This window comes from Puma concolor, chromosome A1 (genome assembly GCF_028749965.1).
Source record: "Puma concolor isolate L17-30 chromosome A1, mPumCon1.1.hap2, whole genome shotgun sequence".
Lineage (NCBI taxonomy): Eukaryota > Metazoa > Chordata > Mammalia > Carnivora > Felidae > Puma > Puma concolor.
Window position 1 is genome coordinate 119,360,303 of NC_141667.1, and position 26,569 is coordinate 119,386,871.

Below are 26,569 nucleotides of genomic sequence, written 5' to 3' on the forward strand. Positions count from 1 at the left end.
AGGACCAAAAGTAAGGCACTGGGATGGAATGGACAGAAGCCATGACAATTCAGGTGGGAAAATGAGCTTGCTGACTAACTGATGTAAGAGGTGAGGGAAAGACAAAACTCTGGAATGATGACAGGCTTTCTAGTTGTTTAGCAGTTCCACTAACCGGCATCTGTGATACAGGAGGAGGGGCAGGCTGAAGGCGGGGGTTAAGGGGATTAGTAGGGGGGTGGCAGGTGAGGGTAGGAGATAGGGGGTATACTGAGGGAGCAGAACCTCTTAGGAAGCCCAGCATTAGAGAAAACAAGAATGCCTCATTGTTCTGTGAGTGTGGGAGACAGTGGGCAGGCAGCCTCCACATCGTGAACAAGTGAATTTTAGAATCTCTAGGGTGGGCCTGGCAGTTGTGACTTCAACTGCTCAAGGACATCTTTCTAATGCGTGCCCCATGCACTTGACTTTCTCCTTCTAAGGCGTCCCTTCTCAGTGTAGACCTTGAGATCATCTTCAGGACTCTCCCAGAGGCCAACTACATGAGTTCCAATCCTCCTACTTAACCTTCTCACCACAATTTCCCAGGGAATCTACTCACCCTCTTCAGGTCTAATCCTGAATTATTTACGAGTACAGTTGTATTTAGTGCAAAGTTCATCTTTGAGGCCATTTCCTGATGTTCTAGCCAAATGTGTCAGGTGGTTTCCCACAGGTGAGAAGACACAAAGACAACAGGAAAACAAAATTCCTTACTCTGGCTTCTCTTTTCATATACCGCTGTGAACATAAAACTGATACCACTTATATGGAAGATAACCATCAGACCACATAATAAAAACATACAGTGTTGTTCAGTTCAGAGATGGGCAAGAACTTGCCAGAAGCCCTGGGCCCCAGGCCTTGCTCTCTCTTCCTTACCAAGGCAGACTGTCAAGTGTCAGTACCAAATTGGGACCTTCTCGATATCATCAATGGACTTGGGGAAAATTGGAAAGGAAATGACTTTCTCAGTCTACAGTTCTGTGTTGTTAAATTCTGAGTCTCTGTACTGCTTAAGTCAGTGCGGGTGCCAGCAGGTCCTCAACCCATGTTAGGAAGCCCTCACTCCACTATAGGCAGTCATTTATTTTTTGTGTCTCTGCCAGAGGGCGTTCCTTGATGGTGAGAGTTTACTCTTGGTACCTCAGCAGCATACACAATGGCTGGACACAGTTGGTAGTTCATAAAGGAACAAAATGATAGTAAACAAAAACGTTTAGATGTAAAAGACTTAGGGCAAATTCTTTACTGGAGAAGGGGGTGGGCAGGGAAGAGAATGGTGGAGGGCCTCGGTGTCTAAAGCGAGTCAGGTGACAAGTCTGAAAGAATAGAGGCTACAGATATCCGATATGAACTGCACTGACATAACACTGTTGCTTGATGAGGTCTCTGTTGATGGCATAGTGTAGTGACAAGAGTGTATGTTCCAGCATCACACAATTCTAGGGGTAATCCAGACTCTGATTGTTTACTAATTACATGAACTATGGAAAAACTATTTTTTTGGGGGGGCAGCTTAATTACCTTAAAGTAGTGAAGTACTAAAGTACTTTAGTAACTACCTAAAGTAGTGATAATATCTCCCTTACAAAGGCTCTTATCATCTTTCAGGATAGAGGACAGGACTTACGAGACTAGCAAATAAAGACTTTGCTATCAGAGTATATCATCCTATCTCTCTATTTCTCTATCCATCAATCATATTAGTCTCAGTAAGTGTTCAAGATGACTATTGTTCCTGTTGTTTTGGTAGTAGAATCCCCAGTACTCACTATGGTTATGAGCACACTATAAGCACCCAACAGATGTTTATTGGTTGAAAAAGCTACACTGACCTGTGAGATCTCTACAGGAAATTATTCCTTCTCCAGGCTTTCCTGTCTGAGTATACATCACAACTATCTGTCCAGATGTTTAAGTCAAAAGTCTTGATTTCCTGATTTACTGAGTGCCTATTACAGAGTAGACACTGTGCAGGGTGCTGGGATGGGGAATAGAGGGGAAACCTGAAAAGTTAGATCCAACCTCAGCTCTCAAGGATGTTAGAGGAAAAAGGAAGCAAAAGAACTTGTCATTTGCTCAATGTTTTACCCATCTTTAGATGTAGCTTGTAAATGAAGTATTTTAAGAGCATTTTTGACAACACTTGGGCAAACATGTAGAAACACTTAAAATCCACAGCCATCTGAATTGAGAAAGGCTATTATCAATACCGTGCAAAGGTTCCCTGGGAATAGGATATGCAAATGCCAAATTTTGGAATTCTCACCTCTGTGAAAACTAGGAAGAAACACTATTTTACTTTAAATTTTTTAATTAAAAAAAATTTTTTTACTTTAAATCCTACCAGGATTCTCCACTCTGCTCTAGCCTCTCTATGGATAAGGTAAATGACTGGAAAGAAGAATTTAAAAGGCATATGAAAAGTGACTCTTGGCTAAATCTCTTGGGAAACCAACTTACAGCTGAGTGAGCTTGCTTAGATCTTCTGAGTGTGGGCTGTACTTTATAAATATCTACCTATCTCTCTCTCTATATAAAAACGGCTTTAGAAAAATTCTGTTAGTCTTTGGCTTAATTGTGAGTCACTAGGCCCCTCATTTTAGAGAGAGAGAGAGTGTGTGTGTGTGTGTGCGTGTGTGTGGTGGAGGGAGAACTCTGAGCACAAAGCGTGTATGTACTTGTAAAAAAGCATTTGGAATGTGTGTGTAGGAAGGGAACGTTATAGTTTTTTATGTAAGGAGAGAGTATGTGGAGGGGAAAATGTGTGTGTGTGTGTGTGCATGTGCGTGTGTGTGTGTGGGCATGTAGTACAGGTGGTGGGCTGAGGCACGTGAAGAACCAGCCTCTTGGAGATCCAGACGGTGGTATGAGATAGAAAATGTTGTTGATGGTGATTGTTTTCATTTTCGACCAGCATACAGGTCTTTGAGAAGCCCTTGACTTTCTCCTCCTCCTTGTCTTGTTAAAAAGGGATTAGAGTCCAATTAAGTCCTTTAATCCCAAGGTAGAGATTCATGTTTAAAAACAAGATTTACAGCTTTAAAAAAAATACATCCGTGCAAGTTGAAGTTTGTCCTTTCAAGCTGCCACCTGCCCAGTTCCAAAGAGTGTTTTCAGCAGAATCCCCAACATGGAGTTGTTCTTAATTACTTTGCCTCATACCTCCAGTCCTTCATCTTTCAAAGTACCCTCCAACCTAAATAGCCACATGCTGTTAGAAGTACTTCTGTTTCTGGATTGCTACAATCGCCCCTTGGTGTATCTCTCTTCATTTGGCAATTCCGTGATTGGGCTGAATAATAATAGTATTAACAGCTAATGCTTACTGGGGGCTTAGCATGTGCCAAGCACTGGCACTGAGCACTTTCCTGTATTATCTTATTAGGTACTCCATATAAAAACACGCAGGGCTGGCTTTGTGTGTGTGTGTGTGTGTGTGTGTGTGTGTGTGTGTCCATGTGACATGTATAGTCACATGGGGCTCTGTATTGAGAAGGGCTCTTCACTCGGTTTAATGCTCTGCTGTTGATGTATCAAAATTCTTTAAAAAAAATTTTTTTTTAACATTTATTTATTTTTGAGAAACAGAGAGAGGCAGAGCATGAGCAGGGGAGGGGGAGAGAGAGAGAGAGATACAGAATCTGAAGCAGGCTCCAGGCTCCGAGCTGTTTGTTAGCACAGAGCCTGATGTGGGGCTTGAACTCTCGAACAGAAAGACCGTGACCTGAGCCGAAGTCGGAACCTCAACCAACTGAGCCACCCAGGGGCCCCTTGAAATTCTCAGTCATTTTTGAGCAAGGGGCCTGCATTTTCACATTCCACTGGGCCCTGCAAATTATGTAGCCAGTCCTGAAAACACCCAGTAACCCACAATTTCTCTTTCCCTCTTTTCCTTCCTTTCCGCATGATGCCTAAGACATTGTCAGAGGATAGAATGGAACAGTGAATCTCTAATCATGATGCCAAAACTCTCTCTAGAAAATGGGTGCTATTGTCTCCTGGGAGAGAAGTTCTTTATGGGATGGAAACTATGTCATGGCTTTCAGCATGGGAAAGCACAGTGTCTGTGAAGATCTCGAAAGTTGTTTAACTCCTCTTGGCCTCAGTTTTCTTATCTATAAAATGGGGAGAACAGTAATAGTATCTAACTCAAGAGGCTGGTTCAAGGATGACATGGAATCATGTGTCTACAGCTCTGACATATAATATACACATTAGTTGTTATTAGTGCATTATGGATGCTCAGCAGGTACTAAATATCCAATACTGTTTATGACATGGTGTGCATCACCTGCCTGACTCCAACGTGCCCTTATCCCAGGGGTTTGTTTCCTACCTGCCCCACAGAGCTGGGAGGAATATCTCCTTTTTCCGTGTGCTGGGTGATCACAGAGGGGTTGCTGGAGCTGATGAGCACTGGGGTGCTGATCTCCACCATATGGCGTCCTGAGGGAGAATGGACCATCCTGTTGAGAGTGTTCAAAGCTGTTGTGATGGAGAACTGCCCGGGCCCTTTCCTCCTGGACCCAGGGCCCCTGCGGAGGGTGGGCGTGTTGGCTGCTTTGCCTCGGGAGGATGAGGGTACCACAGACAGGTTCTTTGTGCGGACCGATTGACGGCCTTTGTTCTTCTCTAGGAGGTGTCTTGCAGTGAGGTTGGGCTGAAAACACAGAAGGTCCATGAGAGGTTAGTCTTCCTGATCTGGTGTGAGCAGCTAAGTCCTATCCAGGCTAGTCTGAAGCGGGTTCGGATGCCGCCACCTCAGCCATCACTCTGGTCAGCTTCCTCCTTTTATATATATGTCCCAGCTACTTGGCTGCATCAAGAAATTCCGACAAGTCTCTTGCAAAGTAGATATTGCTCTCCTTCCTCACTGAGGTCTCCAGGGGTTAAAAATAAGTCATGATACTCTTCCCTGATCGGGAGCGCTCTTCCTTTACCCATTTCTCCCAGGCACACCCTCCCCTTTTCCTCCTTCAGCCACTCCTGAATGCCACTGCGTGGGCTGCAGCTTCTATCCTCTTCCACCGTGGCACTTTACACAACACACTGCAATCATTTCCTTCCCCCACTGGACTGTTAGCTACCTGATGGCAGCGAGCTCATACACGTTCGTCTCGGCCCTGTCCCACAGCGGATGCTCAGTGAGTGCTTGTGGAATCACGCATGGATGGACTTGGTCAGGTTTTCTCATCTTATAAGCATTTGAACCATAATGTAAATGTATTTGGGACTTTGAATCTTTATGCTACTTTTACTACTTTCTTTAAACACTTTTAACTCCTCACATTTCTCTCTTGTTCCATACCTCTTAGTCTCTAATATGCTGGTGTTTGGAGAAAGAAAAGAAAAGAAAAAACGTAAGTGCAAGCCCTGATTTGTAGAGTTTCCCAATTTCTACGGTGCAAATACCTACCAATGGTTTAACAACTAGCTAGCAAAATTCCTGAAAATATAAAAACCAGCTCTGACAATTTAGTACCAGCTAGGTCTAGCACAGCCACCAGCTGTGTTATATTTTGGGTTCAATTCCTTTGGAAGGCTGGAATACATGGACAGAGTTGTCCTCCAAAGCCATGTGTCTCATTCCACTTTACAGATTCATCTGTAAAGATAAAAGGGAATTTGCCCATTTCAGAACGTTTTAATGACAATATGCAGATGATTAACATAGCCAAGATAGAAAATTTTATTTTATTTTTAAATGTTTATTCATTTTTGAGAGAGAGGGAAAGAGAAGGGGAGGGGAGGGGCAGAGAGAGAAAGGGACAGAGGATCCAAAGTGGGCTGTGTGCTGACATCAGCTGGCCCATGTGGGCTTACACTCACAAACCATGAGATCATGACCTGAGCCTAAGTCAGATGTTCAACTGACTGAGCCACCCCAGGCATCCCCCAAGATAGAAAGTTTTTAAAGAAGATACAATTTCTACCTCACAAAGCTTGTAATACTGTGAAAAAGAATCATTGAGTAGGGGAAGGGGCATTACTATGTCCAGTTTATTTTATCTATTTAAAAATTTTTTAAAAATATTTATTTATTTTTGAAGGAGAGAGAGACAGAGCGTGAGTGAGGGAGGGGCAGAGAGAGAAATGGAGACACAGAATCTGAAGCAGGCTCCAGGCTCCGAGCTGCCAGCACAGAGTGCATTCAGAGGCTGATGGGGGGCTCGAACTTAGAAGCTGTGAGATCATGATCTGAGCTGAAGTTGGACACTTAACTTAATGAGCCACCCAGGTGCCCCTATTATGTCCATCTTATGTATGTATGTATGTATGTATGTATGTTTATCTTTGAGAGAGAGAGAGACAGAGCACAAGTTGGGGAGGGGCAGAGATAGAGGAAGACACAGAATCTGAGGCAGGCTCCAGGCTCTGAGCTATCAGCACAGAGCCCAATACAGAGCTTGAACTCACAGACCATGAAATCATGAGCATGGCCAAAGTCAGAGGCTTAACTGACTGAGCCACCCAGGTGCCCCTATTATGCCCACTTTAAAGATAAAAGGGCTGTGGCCCGAAGGGGTGACTTATAAATGGCACAGCCAGCAAACAGACAACCAAACAAGAAAATATCAGACAGAAGTAAGTGCTTTGACGTGATAAAGACGGGTTGGGGGAGATGCCTACTTTAGATGGGGGTGGGTGGGTCAAGGAAGTTCCCCTGAGAAGGTGGCATTTAACTGAGACACAGATGACAAGAAGGAACCAGCTGTGTGAAGATGGGGGTAAGAACATGCCAAGCAGAGGGATTATAATCAAGTAAAAAGATCCTAAGGAGGGGGAAAAACAGTCTGAGAAAAAAGCAAGAAACAGAAGCTGGAATGGAGTGAGGAGCAGGTGGTAAAGAGACCACAGAGACAGGCAGGGGTGGGGTCACAAAGGTCCTGGGAGGCTCAAGTTTATTCTAAGTGTAAAGGAAGCCTTTGGCAGGATTAGGTAGAGGAGTGACACAATCTGATTTCTGCTTTTAAAAGCTCATGCTTTGCTTTGGCAGTTTCTTACAAAGCTAAACCCACACTTGGCATCTGACCCAGCCATCTCACTCCTAGGTAATTACTGAAGAGACAGGAAAACTTATGCCTGCTCAAAAATCGGTACGCAAATGTTTATGGCAGCTTCACTCGTAGCTGCCGACAACTAGAAACAATGCATTGTCTGTCACCTGGTGCACGGACAGACTCTGGCACATCCATGCAGTGGAATGCGGCTTAGCAATAAAAAGGGAAGAGCTGCTGATATACCTAACTACATGGATCAATCTCCAATGCTTTGTGCTAAGTGAAAGACGCCAGACTCCAAGGCTACATTTTGCAGGATTCCATTGCTATGACATTCAGGAAAAGGAAAACTATAGGAGCAGAAACCAGATCAGTGATTGCCTGCTATTGGGAGTCAGGAAGGGGCTGACTACAAAGAGTCAGCATGTTGTTGCACTTTTTGGGGATGTTGGAACTATTCTAGATCTTTTTTTTTTAATGTTTATTTTTGAGAGAGGTGGGGTGCAGAGAGAGACAGAGAGACAGAGAGGATCCGAAGCAGGTTCCGCACTGACAGCAGACAGCCCAATTCGGGGCTCAACTCACGAACTGTGAGACCATGACCTGAGCTGAAGTCGGACGCTTAACCGACTGAACCACCCAGGCACCCTGGAACTATTCTATATCTTGATGGTCGTGTGGGTATACTGGATGCCTTTACCAAAATGTATAGAAGTGGACCCGAAAAGAGTAAATTTTGCCATATGCAAATAAAAACAAATACATAAAAGTTTAGACTTTTATGTATTTGTTTTTATTTTTTTTTTGTTGAGAAGTACCAGCGTACCAGCGTAGAAGTAGGGAGACTACGTAGGAAGTTACAGAAGTTGTGTCGGCAAGCTCTGATGGCAGTGCGGGCTCGGGACAATGTCTACATTCCCCAGAGCACCTCTCCCTCCATTGTTGATTTAGTAAGAGGGCAACATATACTCTTTGAGTTGAATGAGTAAAGTTCTTTATGGTCATTCACAGCTAGAATGAAATCAATTAATTTTTTTTTTCCTGCTTCCTAATTGTTCTTTTTCCCCTGGTGAGCAACACCTTCAGTGTTTTCATCAGCAACATTGACAAAGGGCTTTGTGTGACTCTTGGTCTGCCCATGTTCTGCCAACGTGATTAATAGCTCGGTTGGGGAAAGACTGCACATCTCTTAAATTTGTACCCACTCATTTGAAACAATATCCTTGAGGTTCATTGGGCTGAGCAAGGTTCACATAACCCAGGCAGGCCTCACTGGAGAAGTCCTGACAAGAATGGGTATAAGCTCAGCATTTGTTTTACCACCTTTTTATTCAGGTGTAATTCAATAAATCAAGTGATGCATTAACAAGAAAAATCCTGTTTATGCAAAAAAGAAAAAAAAAAACCCATGCCACTCTTACCAGAAAGCTTTCCTTCTTTTCAGTTGCTTTGCATGGCACTGATAATTCAAAACTTGTTTAAAGAGTTCTTAGCAAGTGCTAGTCTTAATGAAATGACTGGAGTCAAAATTTAAGTACTGCTTTAAAAAGCTCAATTTAGATTTCAAGTAATTTTTGAAAATCAGGTTTCCAGATTAGAGCAACCACTTGATTATCTTTTTCCCCTCCTAGCAATTAGGAGAACAAACGAAGCAATGGCTAGTTTGATGATAATCTTGAGGGTTCTCGTAATCACTAATTTTAGAGGTGAAGGGGTGGGGAGAGTGTCCAAATGAATAATCATTAAATGTAGAAATTTTCGAAAAAAGAGTACCAAAAATGGGTAATAAAATCAATGGTGCTTTTTCCCCCCCAGAGCTATGGAGAAGCTTCTTGAAATTATGCAGGGGACCACGCAAGCTCTAAAATGCAAAAATGTAAGCACCTCCTATGTATCCAATTTGGTATCGATTGTAGCTGATCTCTGTCCTTGGAAATTTAACCACTGTCTCCCCATCACTGTAATTGTCCCTCTTTGGTAGCGGCTCCACCACTAACCTAGGCACATAAAGCAGAAAGTGGGGCATGCATTCTTGACCACTCCCTCTCCCCTGTTCCTCACTTTTGTCAACCTCCAAGCCCTGTGGATCTACCTCCTAAATGGTGTTTGAATCTGTCTACTTGTTTCCAATTTCCCGGTCCAAGCCACAGTCATCTTCCAACGGAGCCATGCGCCAGCCTCCTACCTGGTCTTCCTGTTTTTTCCTCTCTCCTCCTCAAATTATTCTTCTTACTATAGCCAGAAGAGCAGACTTTAAGAAATCCAAGTCTGGGGGCACCTGGGTAGCTCAGTGGGTTGAGCATCTGACTTTGGCTCAGGTCATGGTCTGGAGCTCTGTGAGTTCGAGCCCCGTGTCGGGCTGTGTGCTGACAGCTCAGAGCCTGGAGCCTGCTTCGGATTCTGTGTCTCCCTCTCTCTCTGCCCGTCCCCCGGTCTTTCTCTCAAAAATAAATATACAACAACAACAAAAAGAAACCCAGGTCTGATGGAGTTACTGTGTCCCTTAGAATCTTCCAGTGGTGTCTACTGACTTCTGGATCAAGCCCAAACTTCTTACCATGTGGCACAGACCACCATACTTATCAGATGTTCCTCGTGCTCCCCTGTACTTCTCAGCTGCCTTGAAGACAGGTGGGGCTAGGGGACTGGTTCAGGCCCACGGGCCATGAGTGGAGTGACAAGTGTCAGTTTTGAGCTGAGGCATTTGCTGATACACAACTCAATCCTCCTTACTCCTCCCCTGCTATGAAGACTGGGGAAGTCCATGTGCTCCAGATGGCAACTACAAGGTGGCCCAGCCTCAGTGTGGGTTTCTAGAGTGACTATGTGAGCACAGCTTCCCACTGTTCTGTGCCAAACATGTAATGTGGGTGAGAAGTAAGTTTTTCCTTGCTAAGTCACTGGCAGTTTGGGGCTATTTATTACCATAGCATAACCTAGTTCATCCTGACGAATACAGGATGATTTATAAAGCCCTCAGTGACCTGTCTCCCACTCACTTCCCTGGTGTGTCAGGTTACTGTCTTACTTTCTAAGCTCCAGCTCTAGTATTCTTTCAGTCCTGTGGATACACTATGCTTCCTCAACCTGCCAGACTTTTGTTTATGTTACCTCCACTCCCTAAAACACTCTTCTCTCGGTGCTTACCTACATAACTCCTATCCATCTGGGTGATCTTGGCATACAAGGTATTCGCTGACCTCCTTCCCAGGTCAGTTGCACATCATTCCCTCCTCCCCCCATTTATTTCCCTCCCTTTCATTCTTTGCATCATTCATCACACTTAAAAATTACTTAATGTCTGACTTTATAGTCCCTGCAAGTAGGAACCCATTATCTCTTTTTATCTTTAGAACTTAGCATACGACCTGACTTAGCAGGTACTCAGTGAAACATTAGTTGAGTGATTGAATATATGTGTACAGGACAGGGTCACACTGAATGGTTTGTTTTCTTTTCTTTTTTTTTTTCAATATATGAAATTTATTGTCAAATTGGTTTCCATACAACCCCCAGTGCTCATCCCAAAAGGTGCCCTCCTCAATACCCGTCACCCACCCTCTCCTCCCTCCCACCCCCCACCAACCCTCAGTTTTTCAGTTTTTAAGAGTCTCTTATGCTTTGGCTCTCTCCCACTCTAACCTCTTTTTTTTTTTTTTCCTTCCCCTCCCCCATGGATTTCTGTTAAGTTTCTCAGGATCCACATAAGAGTGAACACCTAAGGTATCTGTCTTTCTCTGTATGGCTTACTTCACTTAGCATAACACTCTCCAGTTCCATCCACGTTGCTACAAAAGATTTCATTCTTTCTCACTGCCACATAGTACTCCATTGTGTATATAAACCACAATTTCTTTATCCTGAATGGTTTGTTTTCTAATTTTTTTCTCTTCATTCACTTTTTAAGCTTTTTTTTTTTTTTTTTTTTTTTACAGAGAGCCTTTCTGTGTCAGGCTAGCCTGTGGGGAATAAGCAATACACCCCTCAGGTGTTTGGAGAAGAAAGAGACAACTGAGTGTTCAACTAGTGGTTAGAAATTTTATGGAGAAAGCAGGTTTCTAGTTGAGCCTTGTAAAATGAGTGAAATTTGAACAAGTAGAGAGAATTGGGTGTGTTTGCCTGAAAGGGGCCTCAGCAAGATAAAAGGACTGGTAATGAGAATACTGTTGACTAGAGATGGTAAGATGACCAGACTCTCTGGACCCTTCCTCTATCCTTCCCTTCCATTTTTCATCCCTTCAGCATCAAGTTAGAAGAGCTATAGAGAACCTTGAAAGCTTAGAACCTGCTTTGGCTCTTATGAATGAAAGAACTGGCCCTTTTTCTCCAACTCTGCCCCATTCTATTTTCACCCTGCCTTCCTAGAGGGTGGAAAACATGCCTTTTCCTTCTTTCATAGCTCCGCCGTGCTCACTTTTAATGCTTTGTGCCTGGTAAGCATCCAATTAATGCAGTTAAACAATGAAGCCTCTCTTAAATTTGTAATGACCTGCCTCAAGCTAGGGTGAGGCTCAAGGCTAGAGAGGTTGGGAACTCCAGGTTATAGTATTATACTTGAGAAACAGGCAGATAGGGTCTAGTATGTGCTCTTCTTTTTTAAGGGAGCTTAAAAAACCTCCAGAAGTAATATATGCTTATTTCAGAAGATTTACAAAATATAGGGCAGCAGAAGAAAGTGAAAATTATCTAGAATCTCACTATCTGGTGATCACCACTGTTAACAGTTTTGTACATATCGTTCCACTCCCTGTCCATTTATATACACACATATTTATGAAGCTAGTTTAATATAGCTCCATTTGTTAATTGTGGCAAAAAACATGTAACAGAAAATTTACCGTAACAACCATTGTAAAGTGTACAATTCAGCAGTGTTGACTATGTTCATATTGTTGTGAAACAGATCTCTAGGACTTCTTCACCTTCTAAATCTGAAACTCTATGCCCATTAAACTTTACTGAATAACAAATCATAAACGTCTTTTGATAATATACCAAATACTCAAAAATACTGAATTTTCTTTAACATTATGTTTAATGGGTATATATATTTTTTCCTCACCATAATTTAAAAAACTGAAATCCTTATTGTCGGATGTTTAGATTACTTCTGGCTTTTCACCATTACACACAACGCCATGGTGAACACATATATCTTTGTGTACTTGTTTGAATATTTCTTTACAATAAACTGTCAGATTGATGCAACTGCTGAATCAGAGGAGATGTAGGTTTTTAGTGTTATTGACATGGGTTTCTTTGAGTTTGGGTATGAGACACTGCACTATTTACACTCCCATCAGAATAAAAAGGTCCATTTCACCACATACTTGCCAGAACTGAATGTTATCTTCTGGAATCTTTTCCTTGGAGACTTTAGTTACTTCTGAAATAAGCCTCATATCAAAAAGGAATTTCTCTCAGGCATCCCGGTGGCACATACATACTTCTGAGTGGGTGTGAATCAGATGTAGACTTGATACTCACGTACCTCTACAAACAAGATTGGGAAGATGCCGACTTTATCTCCTAACTTGCCTTCTGCCCAGTTCTCATCCACTCGGCTGATCACGGTGATGATATCGTCCTGAAAGAGAGAAAGTTTCATGGTCAGCATTTGCTCTCAGTTTTCAGGTGGTGAAAGCTTTTAGTGGAGAGCAGTTTGGAATCCCAGATGGTGTAAGGTACAAGAAACGTAACTCTTTCATAATTTATTTGTAAAATCTTCTTCCATAAAGGGCATAAGTATTGGGCCACCAAGACCACAGGAGGAGTAGAAATAATTTGGAGGACCAGTGGAATCCAATAGAAAATTTGGAAATGTTTCTAATTTTCAATCACCAGCAGATTCTGAGCTTTCATTTATATTAATCAGATGGAGAAATCAATATGGGAGCCACAGGGAGATCTTTAGCTTAGCAAAAGGAAGAATAAATTTCACTCTAATTTTGAAGAATTTTCAGAACCTATTCAATTTTTAATGTATCAAATGTGAGGTGGCTTTTTATTCAAAATTTTCCTATTATAAAAGGTTATAGGGGTACCTGGGTGGTTCACTTGGTTAAGCATCCAACTCTTGATTTTGACTCAGGTCACGATCTCACGGTTTGTGGGATCGAGGCCTGCATTGGGCTCTGTGCTGACAGCACAGATGCTGCTTGGGATTCTCTCTCTCCTTCTCTCTCTGCCCCTCCCCTCTCCAAGATAAATAAACATTTAAAAAAGGTTATATGAAGATTTGTAGAAACATTTGAAAATATAGTATGCAAAACAAAGAATTTTACCACAGTATATATACACTCATTGTTAACATCCTGATTAGCACATTTCCCAGCCAGAGTCTTCTCTCTGAGGATAAAACATACCCAAGTATACATATATATACATTGATTTTTAAAAACTTTGATGAAAACATACATACATATATACAATAAAGTTCATAAAGTTTAGATGTAAAGCTTGATGAATGTTAACACTAACTATACGCACGAAACCCCCATCCAGATCAAGAGATATAGACCATTTCCAGCACCCACAAGGCTCCTTTGTGCCCTTTCCCATTGCCTAGCAAGAAGTAAGCACTATTCTGACTCCTAGCATATACACTCATTCTGCCTCTCCTTATATTTCATACAAAAGGAGTCATGTAAGACACACTTTTCACTGTATACCATATCAGGAACACCTTTCCATATCCATACATGTTCATCAATCCAAATCTGAATATCCATCCACTGATTGCTCTGGCCTTCTGATCCATGCCCCTCAGCAATTTAGATGAATCAGAATCTAAGGTCATTACTGTATTATACCTTTTCTTACCTTTCTCTGCCCCTATCACAATTTACAATTATCCATTTATAGGTTATGATTTCTTTAATGCCTGTCTACCCCCTCAGACTATAAACTCCATGTGTTCAGGGCCTGTGTCTGTTCTGTTCCTTTCTGTGTCCCTAGCACCCGATACAGTGGTTCCCATTTAGTAGTCATTCAATAAATTTCTAAATGAATGTGTGCATGCATGAATAAGTCACTGTGTGAGTAAATTGTACAATTTACTGAGATAGAAAAACACTAGGAAAAGAGCAGCTTTGGGAGGGAAGATTTTTGGTTTAATTTGGACACGCTGAGTTTAGGAAGACCATGAAATTTCCTAGTGTAGCCTAAGCCTTTCATAGCTTCCAGAATGGATCAAATCTTCTCTTCTGGTTCCTTTATCATAATTTTCCATTCCCATGTCTGTTCTTTCCACTAGTCTGTCAGCTCTCTGAAGGTAGGAACAATGATTCATCACTTTAATCCAGCAGGCAGCTTGGCACATGGATGAGCTCAATGAATGAACAAGCAGGTGGAGTAAGTGTCCCAGTTTGCAAAGTCCCACAAAGGGGCAAAAAAGGAAGATGACGCTTCCTGCCTCTGCCTTCTTCCGGCAGTGTCCCCAGGGCTCGGTGTTTAATGCCTGGCCCAAAGTAAATACTCAGTAAATGTCTGTGGGATTGAACTCCCCTTCCTGTAAGTGTGATTGAAACACAGACTTTGCAGTTTGGGCTACAGAATGGCCTTCCTTAAGGGGCTCATGCTGAGGGGGCTCAGTGTTGAGTGTCGGACTCTTGATTTCGGCTCAGGTCTTGATCTCATGGGTCATGGAATCAAGCCCCTCACTGGGCTGGCACGCTGACTGGGATTGTCTCTCTCTGCCCATCTCCTGCGCGTGTGCGTACACTCTGTCTCCCTCTCTCTCACAAAATAAATAAATACACTTAAAAAAAGAGGACTCACTCTGAGGTGCCAAGGTAACAATGATCAGTATTTCAAAATATGGGGTACAGTGAGGATATCGAGACTGAGGCAATCTGCAGCAAATCTCATTTCTGGTAGTGGTGGAATAAAAATGTTTTGCAAAAGAAAAGACCTTTCCTGAGCTGCTATACCAGTGCCACTTCTAGTATTGATGTACTTCTCGTAAGCAGCGAAGAGTGAAAATCACCTCAACTTTGGCTTCTGTGAGAGAATTTGAGTGTTTAAGGAATCATAAATACCGAATACAGAGAATTAAAGCAGTCTAGACTTTAGTAGAAGTGTTGTTACTTGCACATGAGAAGAATTATCTGATAAAAAAAAGGCAGAAAAAAATCTTAATTAATGTGCTTGGAAAATACAACTTGTAAGAGGTTAGTTATATATAAAGGTATAATTATGTTATTGAATGTGTTTGGAATGTTTTGAATACAATGTTTAGTATAAAATAGAATGTTGTAAAGAGTAGAATTAGATGCTCAGAACTTGGTCAGCAACAATGTACTTAGATAAAAGGGTAAAGAGGTAAGATTTGTAGTTTTGCACAGCACACTGTCAAAATGTATTTGTAAACTGTTGTCCACATATCTGTCTGTCCCACTACTCTGCCTATGGGCAGAGACTGGGACTTGTTCAGGCTGCATCTCCAGGGCCTGCAAAGAGGTGTTCAAGAGTGACTAGAATGAATGAATGAACGAATGAATGAATGAATGTGTGAATACCTATTTTTGTAATTGCAATAGAAAAGGTTTAAGGATTTGCATCAAACTCTTTAGTAGATTTCTCTGGCAACTTCCATTTAGTTTTGAATTATACACACACATACTTTACATACATATGCACACACACACACATATATAAACATTTCTGTGTAAACTATATATGTTTTAAAAATTAGCAAGTGTTAAAAACTCCAGGTTGTGGCACAGTATCTGTGTGGTCGCTGGTGACCTCCACGGCTACCTAGAATTATACCTTGAGGAAGCTCAGGCAGTCCTGGCTCTCACTCTTGTCTTTGTCTCGTAGGTCAAAATTGTAGAGGGCCCGGCAGAGCGGGGGTGGCTGGGGCAGCTGCTTGATGACTTCCACGGAGCTGGCTGGGAAGATCCCACTGATTCCATTGATCTCCCCCTGGTACCAGTTCTCATCCAGCTGTCTCCGCAGAAGGATGACATCTCCCTTATTAAACCTCAGGTCACCGGGATTCTGCCCTCGGTAGTTGCATAAGGCCTTTGCTCTTGGCACCTGCAGTGGCACAGACCAGTGAAATATGTACTTAGCTTACAGATTGGAGGGACAGAAGTATGTATAGCATTATTAACTGATTACTGAGCACTCCCTATGTGCTAAGTGCTGGATGTAGATCATCTTCTTTAACCTTTGAGATAGACATTCTTATTAGCCCATATCTAAGTAGGGCACCTGAGGCACAGAGTGGGTTAGTACCTTGCCTAAGGGGACACATCTGGGAAAAGGCAGATAGTGGGTCTGAACTCAGACTATCTGATTTTAGAGGCCCTGTTCTTAATCACTCTGCAGGGAACAGGATTTTGGCCACAACTCTGTGAACTTGAGTGAGTCAGTGACTCTTTCTGGGGCCTGAATATTGATTTGGAATTCTGGCTTGACCTCTTTCCTGTCATGTGACCATGATCAAGTCATTTAATCATTCATAAATCTATCCATTTATAAAATGGGATAATAATAGAATATGTGCTTTATCAGGGCAGTTGTGAGGACTACATAATATTCACAATGAATTTAGCATATTGCTTGATACATAGTACATACTCCATAAATGGCATCTCTTATAAATTTTTTTTATTACATTTCTTTATTTTTGAGAGGCAGAGAGAGAGCGTGAGTGGGGGAGGGACAGAGAGAGGGAGACATAGAACCCGAAGCAGGCTTCAGGCTCTGATCTGTCAGCACAGAGCTCGATGCGGGGCTCAAACTCAAGAACCATGAGATCATGACCTGAGCTCAAGTCAGATTCTCAACTGACTGAGCCACCTAGGCGTCCCTAAATGGCATCTTTTATAATCATCATCTGTAGGGAAAGGTTAATAATATCAGTTCTACCTACTCCTCAGTGTTGACTGGGAGACAACTGAGGTGAGAAGTCCCTGAAAATACAAAGTGCTGTATGAAGGGCATCTGGCTGGCTCATTTGGAGAAGCATGAGTTTTTTTGTTTTTTTGTTTTTTTACATATTTATTTTTGAAAGAGAGAGAGATAGAGTGTGAGCAGGGGAGGGGCAGAGACAGAGGGAGACACAGAATCCCAAGCAGGCTGCAGGCTCCGAGCTGTCAGCACAGAGCCCTTTGCGGGGCTCGAACCCATGAGCCGTGAGATCATGACCTGAGCCAAAGTCAGACGCTTAACCTACTGAGCTACCCAAGTGCCCCAGAAACATGAGATTCTGGATCTCAGGGTTGTGAGTCTGAGCCCTATGTTGGGTGTGGAAATTACTAAAACCAAGCTTTAAAAAAGACAAAGTGCTATATGAGAGTGATTGCAGCATGATTTGTTCTCAGCCTTGTCTAGAAAGTGTAAACCTTGTGAGGGCTTGCATCATTAGGGAGCATTGAGACAAAGAAACATTTAGTCAGAGATCAGTCAGCACTTTAAAAAAAATCAGCTAAAGAACTGTCAAATTAGTTGTCTATCCAAATAATTATTTTAGTGAAGGGCATTTTTTTTCTAATTGAAACTGGTTTCTACACAGAGAAATGGCCTCACTCTCGTCTTGCTTGGAGTCAGTTTGGCAAACTAAAGGTTCTAATAACTTATGTTTAATAGCCCTTCATGGTCACCTGCATTGTATTTTACTTTGTGCTTTCCTCAGCAGTGGGGTGACATAGTCCCCTTTCTCGGGGGGTGGTCTTGCTACTCATAAGGGGGTGTAAGCAGGCAGTGTTCCAGTTCTCCAAGAACCTTCCGAGACCGCAATGTTACTTGAAAAGGAATTTCAAGCAGTTTAGGGGTAGAGACAAGATCTGAATAGTCCCTTGCTGACAGGATGATAGAGAAGTGCTTTTCTGCTGGTCCCTGGATACAGTAAAGGGAGCCTAGGGAAAAAGAAAACCACAGGAACACAGCTCATCCTCAGGAAACTTGGGGACACGTGAGCAAAGATGCGTGGGCTAGGAGGTTTAGCACAGCGTTATGGAGATTATAAACGGAACTGGTTGAATAAATTATGATACACCCACACAGTGGAAAACCCTGCAGTCATTAAAATTGATGAGAGAATCTATATGAGAATTACTCCTGATATATACTAAATTTAATAGAAGAGGTTAAAAACAGTTATGTTTTCATTATAAATGAAAACTAGGCTTTCCTTGTAAACACATACGTATGTTTTTACCTTGAGAAAATGCTGGATGGCCAGACCAGCATTTTAAGAGTGATTATTTCTAAGCAGTGATATTTTTGAAAATTAAAAAATTGTTTTTCTAAGTGCTTAGCCATGCTTTCTAACTATTCTACAATGAAATAATTGTATTGTCTATTAAAATTGAATAGTAGAGGGGTGCCTGGCTAGCTTAGACAATAGACCATTTGGCTCTTGATCTCTGGGTTGTGAGTTTGAGCCCCATGTTGGGTATGGAGATTATGTAAAAAAGAAAATTGAAAAAAGTTGGATAGTAGAAATAAAATGAATGAAACCGGGGAATGAAAAGTAAAAGGTATGAAAGCAATTTAGGAAGAAAATAAGCCAAGCTGAGTAGGATCCACAGATTATGCAACTACCTCTCTGGAGAAGTTTCTTATCTGAGAAATAAGCAGGTGGAAGCAGAATGAGAGCAGAGGATTTCTGAAGAATGATTTGAATCTGTTAGACTCCCCGGGCTGGGTATAGCAGGGAACAACAGTTGTCCCTCCATATTTTTTCTCCCAATTTTCCATTGTAAAAGTAAATCACGTTTTGGGGGGTACATGGCCACCTGGAACGCCGATCACATTTGCCAGCCTCTCCGGACAGCTAAGTTTTGGCTAATGGGATATAAGCGAATTTTAGGAAGTGTCGTTACTGAGAGAGATTGATTTTCTCTTTCCTTTCCTCCACTTTGCCATGTGGAATACAGACATGACTCCTGGAGTTCCAGCTGCCATCTTGAACAGTGAGGATGAGGGTCACACTGAAAGAGGGAAGGAAGTAGTCTGGGTTGCAGAGCTGTCACACAAGTCTTGAACTACTTTCACTTCCAGACTTTCATCTGGAAGCTAAATAAACTTCCGTCTTGCTTAATGCACTGTTAGTATGGATTTGTAAAAGAAAAGGGAGGAAGAATGAAAAAAATTAAGAAAAGAAAGAACCGAAGCCCTTTTCTTTGACTTTGCATAATCATGATAGTGTCAATAATTAACATTTACGGAGTGCTCCTTCCTACGGGCCAGGCGTTGTGCTCGGTACTCCACAATATATCTCAATATATCTTATTTAATCTCATGCCAACCTGTGATTAGACTCCCATGTATCAGAAGTTACAAAGTTGCCCAAGTTCATGAAGGTAGGAAGTGGTGGGTTCAGGATCTGAGGTTGAGTTTGTCTGTCCCGAAGAGCCCAAGCCAGTATTTTTCAAAATGAAGTTTGTGGTTCACCTGTATCAGACTCCTGGACCACATCCCTGATCTATTTGACCAGAATCTCTTGGAGTGCGATTCGAGTAGTTACTTTGTCATCAAGCTCCCCAGCATCCAAGTTTGATGCCCTGGTCTGAGTTACATCTTATTCTGACTAAAACAGGAGCAATGGAATTTTGATGTAGGCTTTGTAAATGGCTAAGCTGCCTTTTTTCTTTCTTTTCTGGAAGATACTCCAGTGCAAGTGGCTACATATTTTATTTATTTATTTATTTATTTATTTATTTATTTATTTATTTTTCGTGGCTACATATTTTAATGACTACTAAGCAAGTATATTAAAACTGAAATTGCACAGAGTGCTTACATCTTTTTGAAGATGTATGTACGTTGAAACCCTGAGATAGTTCTAGTTGCCTGACCACCTTCATCTTTGTGGGAGCGAACTGTCAGTCCATTCTTAACATCTTCTTACTCTTCAACCTCCCCTGGCATTCTCAGTTCTACATTCATACTTATAGGAACTACGGACTTCCTGCTGAAAAAAGGTCGGTGGGGCGGGTGGGTGCAGAGAGAGGGAGAGAATGTGAAGAAAGGAAGGAAATTAACGTTTATTGTGGTACTGGCAGGCCACAGAAATTTGTCTCACATTACCGCTTTACTGCACTCTTCATGTATTGTCATTTACATCATCTCAAAATCCTATGAAGTCGGTGGTGTCACCCCATTGTACTGATGAAGAAACAGAAGCTCTGAGACATTCAGTGTTATCGCGCAAGGTCACATAGCCAGCGTGTGGCAGCCCCAAGACTGACTTAGGCTCTTTTGACCTCAAGGCCTGGTGTTTCTATCATCCTCATTCTCTTTCATCCAGCTGAAGTCACCAAGTATGTTTTTCCATCATAAAACTCATTTGGGTCTCTGTTTTATAATCAAAATCTGAATAGAGTGTGAATGCAATTTGCTTGCTGCTGGCTGCATTAGCATGAATTATTGAACTCCAGAGCCCTCACATAAAAGTTAAGCACCTGAAGAGACTCAGCTGGTTGATTCTATCCGGTTCTCAACTGTTCTCTCAGGGGAAAATGACTCTGCGTTCCACATCAGCTATCACCTGTCACATTGTTGGTAATAGGTTTTATCACCCACAATTGTTTTCTGTCTCTACAGGTGTGGGTGGGAGGGGAATGGGGATAAAGTGGGTGTGGAGGTCTCAAAGCCAAGCCATTACCAAACCCTTTTTCCTGGTGATTTTCAGAAAGCCAGATGATCCAATGGAAGCTCGCATGTACCCCCGAAGCTTTCCTTCTCTGAGATTCAAAAGGCTCAAGACTTCTATGGTATTGTAACTTGTCTATTCATTTGTCACCGCAGTAGGGTCTGAGAGCCATGAGGGCCATGCTTTTGATGGAGGAATAATACATGGAACCAAGAAACAAGGAAACACGGAAACACGGTCATGCAGAGACATTAGCAGTAAAAGGAGGAGGGAACTTGTCCGGATGAGCACTGGGTGTTGTATGGAAGCGATGAATCACGGGAATCTACTCCCGAAGGCAAGAGCACACCATATACACTGCATGTTAGCTAACTTGATGATAAATTATATTTTAAAAAAAGTATGTGGTAGTAATGAATGTTAGTAATAAAATCATGGCAAGCATTCCTTCTTTGAGGAACCACCTGTTTGCTCTCATCTTCTGAATGGCATAACATTTACTCTGGTCATATCACACACACAGGGCTATGTGGCCCAGGCCAGCCAGGGAACCCAAATCCCCCTAGCATAGTGCTTTGTACAGAGCAGTCATCTGCCACAAACAGGGCCAACTAGAATCTTCTCAGAGGTTTGATATATAGATGCTCTCTTGAATCATGTGCCTTGAGGAGGTAAGCCTTGGAGTACTAGTGGTGATATTTCCCGACCAAAAGACACATCTTCCTGAATGAAGACACAGGAGGCAGCAGAAATAGAGATATGGATAGATAAGAGAACTAGACAGACAAGAGACTTGACAATAAAATTTGAATGCCTAGGTCCAGCTGTGCTTGAAGGACACTTAGTTAAATAAGATCAACTTACTTAGCTGCAATGTTTTGTTTATTACTTAAACTACTTGGGAGTTACTTTCTGACACCTGACACTGTACAAGTCCCGACTAGGACATATTAAAAACCCGGAAACAATAAGACTGCATAAAAATGAAACAGCCAAATAGTAGAATCCAGAAACAGCAGGAAGTCTCGTTGCCAATGAGCTCGGAGCTTATTTCCAATTTGAAAATACGGAAGGAGTCATGTGGACTGGTAACAGGGTCAGAGAAAAGGAGCCCAAGTGCAAAAGAATCACCACAGTACAAAGGAAAAGGCCGAGTTGGGATGAGAACTCCATCTGCTACTATGTACTGAGCTCTTCACTGTGCACTGGTGACACTCCCCACTGGTTTAGAAAGGGCTTGGCCTGCTTCTCTCTATTCCTGGAATCAGGTGGGGCCAAAATCAACATGCGGAGCTAAGTGCTTACCTTCCTGAGCTGGTTATGAGATTGCCCATCACTGGAGAGTGGAGCCAAGAAAAACCATCCTGGCCTTTGGCTCAAGTTATTATTCAGTAGGCTATGAATTCTCTGCTGAAGAGTTCAGAATGTGTGTGTAAAGCACCTCTGTATCTCTGTCTCTGAGACCTGGAGACAAGCAGGTTTTTGACAAATGCTTGAAGAATGAATGAATTTGTGAACTAACCAAGAAATATCCAGAAATTCTCATTCCTGGAAGAAATGGGTATGTGCCAGGTGAATCAATATGACTGATAATAACAATTTGAAAGTAGGTTTATTGGCATAAGCTGGGAAACAAAAAAAAAAAAGAGAATTTGGGCCATATTTTCCAAATTGTCCTGAATTTTAATAATTTGGTCCTACACATGCTCAAAAAAGCGTTCTATACTCAAGTTCAGGAAACACTGAGTTAAACAAAGTCACATAGATTTCTTTGCTGACTGGCTTCTCAGGAGCTTTATCTGCTAATGTGATTTTGCATTTGCATCTGGACCACTCTACCGGATTAGCAGAACAGACCGTGGGAATGCTGGGTAAGATAAATGTGATTTTACTCTACTGGTGAGAAAAGAGTCAACTGACTGTCCTGGATCTTAACTTCCTAGTTGGTGCTTAGCCAGTTGGGCCACCCTACCTCCCTCCCTCACCATGATCATCCTTTTGGAGCAGATTTTGGGCATTGGAGTGTATGTTAGAATGTGCTGGTTGGCCCTTGTGCACACGTTTTGTCTCCTCTGGTGAGAAGGGGGAACATGCCAGTACCCAATAGGATCAAGACCATCTGCTAGTTGGGGACTTGAGATCACCAGAAGGTTCACAGTATTATGCTCTTCCTAAGTGGAAATCCCTGAATCTGGGCATTCATATTTGAGGCCAGGCTTATGAGATACTCTATGTGAGTTACTTTTCTTCATAGAGAACTTTACTTCTTTAAGGGAGACACGAGGGCACAACAGAACATAGATGTTACATTCAAGTAGGATGTCTGTTTGCGTTGTGGCTTTTGTTACTTTGACCAAATCACTTAGCCTTCATGATCCTTGGTTTAGATCATCCACAAATTAGGACTAATACCATACCTCCGTGTGCAGTACACAGCAAGTCTAGGTTATTCAAACCCTGCCTGTTCCAGAGAAATGTTTGGCAGCTGACGTGGGAGATAGCCTCTAAGCCCTAGGAATATCCTGCCTGTTTAAGAGAGACTTTGTATACTGGGGGCCTCGGGTCACACCAGAGAGTCTAAACTAATAATGTGATTTATGGTGGGAGCCTGGAGCCATGTGCTGGTAGAACCTTGACCTCTGGAGAAGCTGGAGACTAAAGTCACCCACACAGGAGGTCGGTCATGCCTACCTGACTGGCTTCCAATAAAAACCCCAGACGTCAAGTCTTGGGTGAGCTTCCCTGGTTGGCACTACTTCACGGGTGCTGTCATGCATTGTCGCTGAGTGAAGCTAAGTGTTATCTGTGCAACTCTTCGGGGAGAGGACAACCGAAAGTTTGTGACTGGTCCTTTCTGGACTCTGCCCTGTGTGTGTGTGTGTGTGTGTGTGTGTGTGTGTGTGTGTGTGTGTGTCTGATTCGGACTTTAATCTGTATTCTATCACTGCCGTAAACTGTTAACTGTGACTGTAACAGCTTGCTGAGTTCTGTGAGGCTTCTAGTGAATCACTGAATCTGAGGGGGGTCTTGGGGACCTATGAACACACTTCCTCATGGGTTTGCTGGGAGGACTAATGAAATAAATCACATAGAGTACTTGTAGGATGCTTGGCAAATAGTAAGTGTTCAATAAATAAGGATTTTTCGCCCAAAGGAGGAGAGAGGAGTGATAAGCTTGTTGTTACATCTTCTGGCCTGACTTTTCCAGTCCTACTTGTCAGTCATTCAGTCTTTCAGTAAATGGATTTTTGAGGGACAACTATGCCAGGTATTGTCTAGTTGTAGAAACAAAGATTAAATTTATAAGTAAAGATATAATTACAATTTTAAGTGTTATGGAGGAAAAGAATAGGGTGATGAGAGATGGGAAAGGAACCAATGTAAGGAAGGTTCTTTTTAGTGGCCCTGTATGTCCATCTAAAAGTCCATTCTCTTCTGTGACTTTTGTCATATAGCTTTCTCTTTATCTCATCTTCCTTTAGTCCTTTGTCTCAGACCTCTCTTCTTCCAGTCCTAGGTACAGAGCTGGGACACTGCAGCTTGACAGTTTCCTTTGTTATCTATCTCTTGCCACTTTTAATCAGTGGGCATGGCATTCCTGCCTTCTTCTATCAATCAAATATCAATCAAGTATGCCAAGCTTCTTTCCCTTGGTTCCTCCTACCTCTTTTCTGGATTATCAAGGGTCTTAGAGCAGGAAAAAGTGCAAGAGGCAGGAGTCTATGCCAGGGGACAGAGAAAGAACCATTCACAATTCTTAGCCCCATTTTAGGGTCACCCTTAGCATGCTTTCGTTTTTCCCTGCAAATATTTCTTTGAGATTGCTTTGGGGTGATCTCATTCCCCTATCATAGGAGGTAATCCCAGACATGTTCATAGCTATATCCCTGACTCCTAACATAAGCTGGTTCTTAGTAAATAGCTTGGGATTGTTTTTGAAATGGGCTGGGTGCCAGGTCCCAGAGCTGTTCAATGGGATAGCACTGAATTCTTCAGGGAATCAAAGCATTTCCATTGAAATGCTCTTCTTCTAGGAGGGCATAGGCACCTGTGAGGAGGCTCCAGAGGTACATGGGAGCGTAAGAGACAAGGCAGTGGGGGGGGGGGTAGTTTTCTCACATCCTGGGAGGCGATTCTGCTCCCTTCCATTATCCTCATTTCCAGAGTGAGCTTTTCCATTTGGTGTGGCACGTGGTGAATGAGTCTCTTTCCATATGCTCTGAGAGTCTGAGCCAAATCCAACATGCACAGGGAGAAAAGATGAATCAAATGACTGTCCCACCATCACTACCTTCCCTGGCTTAGGAAAACATAGTAAAAAGCTCTGGTTACATGTACACTGGCTTCTTCCCCCAAGCCTTTTCTCTCTTCCACCTCCACGTGAAGATTTCTGCAGCTGAAGGAGGAATGGCCAGGGACAGTATGACCCAGGCAAACAGCAGACATTTCTCATGACAAGGCAATATGGTTGGGGGCTAGAGGTAACGCCTAGAACGTGATACATAACTTATAAATTTGTGTCCGTGAGTGACACCCTGAACCTCTCTGAGCCTCAGTTTCCTCAACTTCAAAGCAAAGACAGTAATTCTTACTATTCCTTCTCACTCTAAATACAATAGGATACTAAGGTGAATGGTCAAGGCTCCAGGGACATCTTTAAAACATTCCAGAAATAAAGGTGATGTATGAGACAAAACCAAATGAGCAAAATGTTGGTAACTGTTGACATGTGAGTCATGGAAAAAATGTGATTTATTATGCTACTGTTCTCTCTATATCCGTGTACGTGGTCCTTCTTAGATTTGCCAGTGAAGTCAAGGTGCCACTAGCAGGATAGGCTGTTGTGGTGAGGCATGAAGTGATGGGGAGTGCTCCCAGACCCTCAGCGAAAAGGACTTTGAAGACAAACACTGAGGTGGCTGTGCTTGCCCTCTACTGTCACAAGTTACATCTTGATTTCAGTTTGCTTCTTAGTTCATCTCAATCCCATAAGACTTGCATGTTGTGTGTGTGTGTGTGTGCGTGTGTATTTATACCTATTAGCCCTTTAATTTGGTGATACCAAAGAAAAAAGCCCACATGACCCCTGTTGAAAACAGCAAGCTCTGGGAGGTTAGAAGTCTTTTCTTTCAGTTCAGCTGTCCTTGAAGTCAAGATTTTCATCATAAGGACCTTCTGCAAATCTGCAGTTTGTCTGCCTCTGTCAAATGAAAATTTAGAGCATTCCTCTCATTTATACCACTGGGAGAGACATGACCTGGGGGAAGAAGTACCTGCCTGCCTATGGAGCTGGTCCCCATGTTGGGAGTGAGTGACACTGGAGACCTTCATGTCATCTCTCGCACTGGGCGCAGGGTCATTTAAGTAGAAATCCCGAATTTAGGAAAACTTGCTGAAAGTCCCTGAGAAATCAAAGATGTCTCTGATGATTAAGCTACAGAAGTATTCTGGAAGTTATTTGCAATCATTTTTCATTCTAAGATAGAGCCTGTAGTCCTCCTAGGAATACGAGATACTGCAAATTACGAGAACAGTTTTCTTTTTTTCCCATAAAGTCATATCCAGATAGGTGCCAAAATCTTTGGTATTGCATCTCTGTCTTCAGAAAGCCTTCACTGTCTCCTCCCCCAAGGCTGAGTTGGGTCTCCTTTTCTTGTGAGCCATTGCACCCAGCAACCCTGCCAGTCCCCCTGTCACAGCACTCTTCACCCTGTGGTGTAATTGCTGGTTTCCTTGTCTGTCTGTGCTCCAGACATTGAACTCTGTAGCATCAGGGCCTATTGCTTGTTCATCTCTATACCCGTGACTACTGGCAAAGTGATGCCATCCATGCATTCCTCCAACAGAAATGTATGGACACCCCTACAGTATATAAGATAGGCGCACTCTCTGCCTTTGTGGCATAGAGTTTACATTCTCAGAGCACCCAGAAAGC

At 42.5% G+C, this 26,569-nt stretch overlaps 1 protein-coding gene across 6 annotated transcripts in view; it reads right to left on the reverse strand.

Moving 5' to 3' along the window:
* SH3RF2 (SH3 domain containing ring finger 2) overlaps nucleotides 1–26,569 on the reverse strand; it is a 126,503-nt gene that overhangs the window by 57,557 nt on the left and 42,377 nt on the right. For 5 of the 6 annotated variants that reach the window (XM_086701351.1, XM_086701356.1, XM_086701366.1 and 2 more), the window contains exons 3-5: nucleotides 15,798–16,067; nucleotides 12,517–12,612; nucleotides 4,361–4,684 (exon numbers count right to left, since the gene is read on the reverse strand). In XM_086701351.1, the coding sequence (XP_086557477.1) occupies nucleotides 4,361–4,684; nucleotides 12,517–12,612; nucleotides 15,798–16,067 (690 nt within the window). The remainder of the gene's footprint in view (nucleotides 1–4,360; nucleotides 4,685–12,516; nucleotides 12,613–15,797; nucleotides 16,068–26,569) is intronic. The other variant, XM_086701388.1, reaches the window with a different exon arrangement.